Source organism: Solanum tuberosum, unplaced genomic scaffold (assembly GCF_000226075.1).
Source record: "Solanum tuberosum cultivar DM 1-3 516 R44 unplaced genomic scaffold, SolTub_3.0 scf00034, whole genome shotgun sequence".
Classification (NCBI taxonomy): Eukaryota; Viridiplantae; Streptophyta; class Magnoliopsida; order Solanales; family Solanaceae; genus Solanum; species Solanum tuberosum.
The window spans coordinates 1,453,044-1,456,219 of record NW_006238962.1 but is presented as its reverse complement, the minus strand read 5'-3'; the positions used below and the strand labels follow the sequence as shown (position 1 = coordinate 1,456,219).

At 30.0% G+C, this 3,176-nt stretch overlaps 1 protein-coding gene across 1 annotated transcript in view; it reads left to right on the top strand.

The window, feature by feature from the left end:
* The first annotated feature begins 1,315 nt into the window (after positions 1-1,315).
* LOC102606163 (tetracycline resistance protein, class E-like) overlaps positions 1,316-3,176 on the top strand; it is a 7,328-nt gene continuing 5,467 nt past the window's right edge. Inside the window, exon 1 of the mRNA XM_006342645.2 lies at positions 1,316-1,539. Coding sequence (XP_006342707.1) covers positions 1,369-1,539 — 171 coding nt within the window. The 5' untranslated portion in view covers positions 1,316-1,368. The remainder of the gene's footprint in view (positions 1,540-3,176) is intronic.

The following is a 3,176-nucleotide window of genomic DNA, read 5'->3' as shown; positions in this document are numbered from 1 at the left end:
TATATATATATATATTCAAAATTATTTATTGATTTATAAAATAAAGATATATATTTTTTATTATTTTGTTCTTAATTAAGTCCTTTTCAAAATATAAATATTGTAAAATTTCAAAAAAATTCCTTCATTGTTAATTTTGATATTAATAAATAAGATATATAAATAGTGTGTAAAAAGAGTTAAAAGGGTAAATTAGTAAAAGTATAATTCTTACTAGATCTTAGCTCCATCATACTTGTCCTTAATTGCTCTAGCGTAAGCCATCTCCGGGCTGGGCTCTTCAATAGAACCTCTCTTGGAATCTTGTTATAAGTTTTTCCTAGGGTGATGAATACCATGTGAAAGTGATCTATTTTTCTTTCTCTATACTATTTCCACCAGTCTCTTAATAAAAGAAATGACTTCTAGTAGTTGAACGATCCGACATGAATCTGAATTGGTTCTTGAAACTAGAAATGTCCCCTCCTCACCCTTAATTATTAGCTCCACCCCTCTTTCCCACACTTTCATAGTGTGACTTAGCAGTTTGATATCCCTATAATTATTATAATTCTGAATGTCACCCTTGTTTTTTATACAAAGGGATCATCATACTCCACCTTTATCCGTCCACATATTAACAACTTAGTCCATCATTCTATACCTGTCCTATCTATGCTCTTTCAAATTCCGTTGAAATATCATATGATCGCTCTCCCCCTCCCCCTCCCCCTGTGTATCCCATGAATAATACCCTTAACCTCCTTACCATATATACATCTACAATACTCAAAATCGCAATGCCTCTTGAAATGTCCCAAATCTTACCACCATCACTTTACCATCCTTGTCCCTGATGTACTTCACTTGATCCAAATCTCGGACCTTCCTTTCTCTCGCTTTGACTGACCTATGCAACTTCTTATTTTCACCTTTATCCTCAAACTTTACATATAAACATTCAAAAACTATTATTTTTGCCATCATAACTTCTAACCACGTTAAAATACCTCTAAACACCCTCACCCCCAAACCCCTCATGTCTCATTATTAAATGTAGCAAATTTATACCTTATTCCTTCTTTTTTCCTCATTTTACTCTCTTGTCATCACACATATTTCATTTTCTTCTCCCTCTTATTTCCTTATTTTTAACTTATATAATAAAGCTAGAGCCAGCAAATAACACTTTCCCCAAGAGTCATGCTAACTTTGCATGAAGACAAGAAAAAGATAATCCAAAAGTAATCACAACAAAATTAAGATAAAACATCACAAAAAAAAACAAAAATAATTTTCTTTATATATATATATGTTTAAACTTCTTCTTGTACACTATAGGGGTTTCTCATTTTTTGTTCTTTGTTTCAATATAATAATTTTGAAGAAATGGAAAATTTGTCTAATAATGGTCTAAGCCATCTCTTCATGACAGTATTTCTCCATTGTTTCTCTATATTCATGGTGATTCCATCCATTACTGATATAACTATGTCAGCCATTTGTCCTGGAAAAGATGAATGCTCCATTGCTATATATCTCACCGGAATTCAACACGCGGTATTTATTCTTTTCCTGAATAAATTAACAGTTCTGTGAGTTCAACTGAATTTATTATTTTCCTTTTTTTTGTTGCTATAAAGTGTTGATGAATCACAATGAATCGTGGCAACAAGGGGGTTTTCAATTGGAATTATGTATGCATGTACAAACAATTTAAAATGTACTTACACGTTTAATAAAATAACACTCATTCTGAACCTACCGACTAATGGCACTAATACTTGTAATTTTGCTTATGTCTTAAGTTTTTGTGTTTTTTTTTTGTTTTTTTATTTCTTAGCTGGAATTCATAGAAGGTGACTTGTTACATTTTTTTTCTTCTTATATATGAATTATGCTCATATAATAAAGTTGTATTTTCAATTTAATTAAAAAAAGTGAGGGACTTTAATTTCCTTATTGTTCCAAAGTGACATGTTTTCCACCCTTTTAATACTTTCCACTTAATAGAGCCATACACTTTACATCAATGGCTCACTAGCTACTTTTCCTCTAGCCTCTCACATTTTGCTCAAATCTTATGATATATGCAAAATGAATAACTTGAAAACATACGTATAATGAGTTGCGATTATCACTAACTCTAAATTCTGAATCCATCACTTTATATCTGTCATGCATCAAGTTAATTATTTAGAGTTAAGTTTAATTGTGAATGTTAATACACTTCAAAGGGAGAGTACTTGTTGAACTTGTTTAGAAGGGAATCAAAAAAGGTGGAAAAGAACAAATAAATAAATAGAGAAGAACATATACTTAAAGTTACAACTATAGAAATGTTTATAATAAACTATTTTTATAAAATACCCATGTGCCTTATCCAGTCATTAACCATCCTAAAATTATATTTCTATACGTATGTGCCTAAATTGAAGAATATTTAAACAAAAAATAAATAAATGTAAACACGTGGACACTATCCTAGATAGCCAGATAAAAAAAATCATCACTCCTATGGTATGATGATGCATATAATACATTACTCAACCGTTTTATTTTCGTCTCGAGATTTTGAATTCAAATTTTGAGAATGAATTTTTTTTATAAATAAAGGTGAGAGAGCTATAATATTGAGTTTATTGGTTTTGTACTTTCTTCAAAATTAATATATTGAATCAGTAAATATCGAATACGAGATGATTATATTATAAGAAAAGACTACGTTATCTTGTTTTTAAGTGAGAAGTTTCCCTAGTTCCTATGAAACTCCCTTTAGAAAGGGAAACTTCCGCTAGTTTTAACTTTAAATTATCATAGTTAATTTGTCAAGTAATGCAAATGTCTCATCTTACATGCCTACCCCACTTTAGCTACCATATTCCTCTCTTATTTTGTTTTTATTTTGATTATACGGAGTTCGTGGCAGAGCAAAGATTTTCACTAAACAGGTTCAACATATAAAGATGTAAATACATGAAAAAGTAGAAGGAAGTTTAACATCTACTATATATATATATATATAAATAAAAAAATAATTTCAACTATGTATAAACAATGTAATTTTCTACCAAAAAGGGTTTAAATGAATTCAATCCTACCTGACTTCGACTTTCATAGAGTGATAATTGTTAAATAGCTATTGATTTTAACTCAATCCCAAAATCATATAAGGGCGCAAGTCAATTACCCCTCCC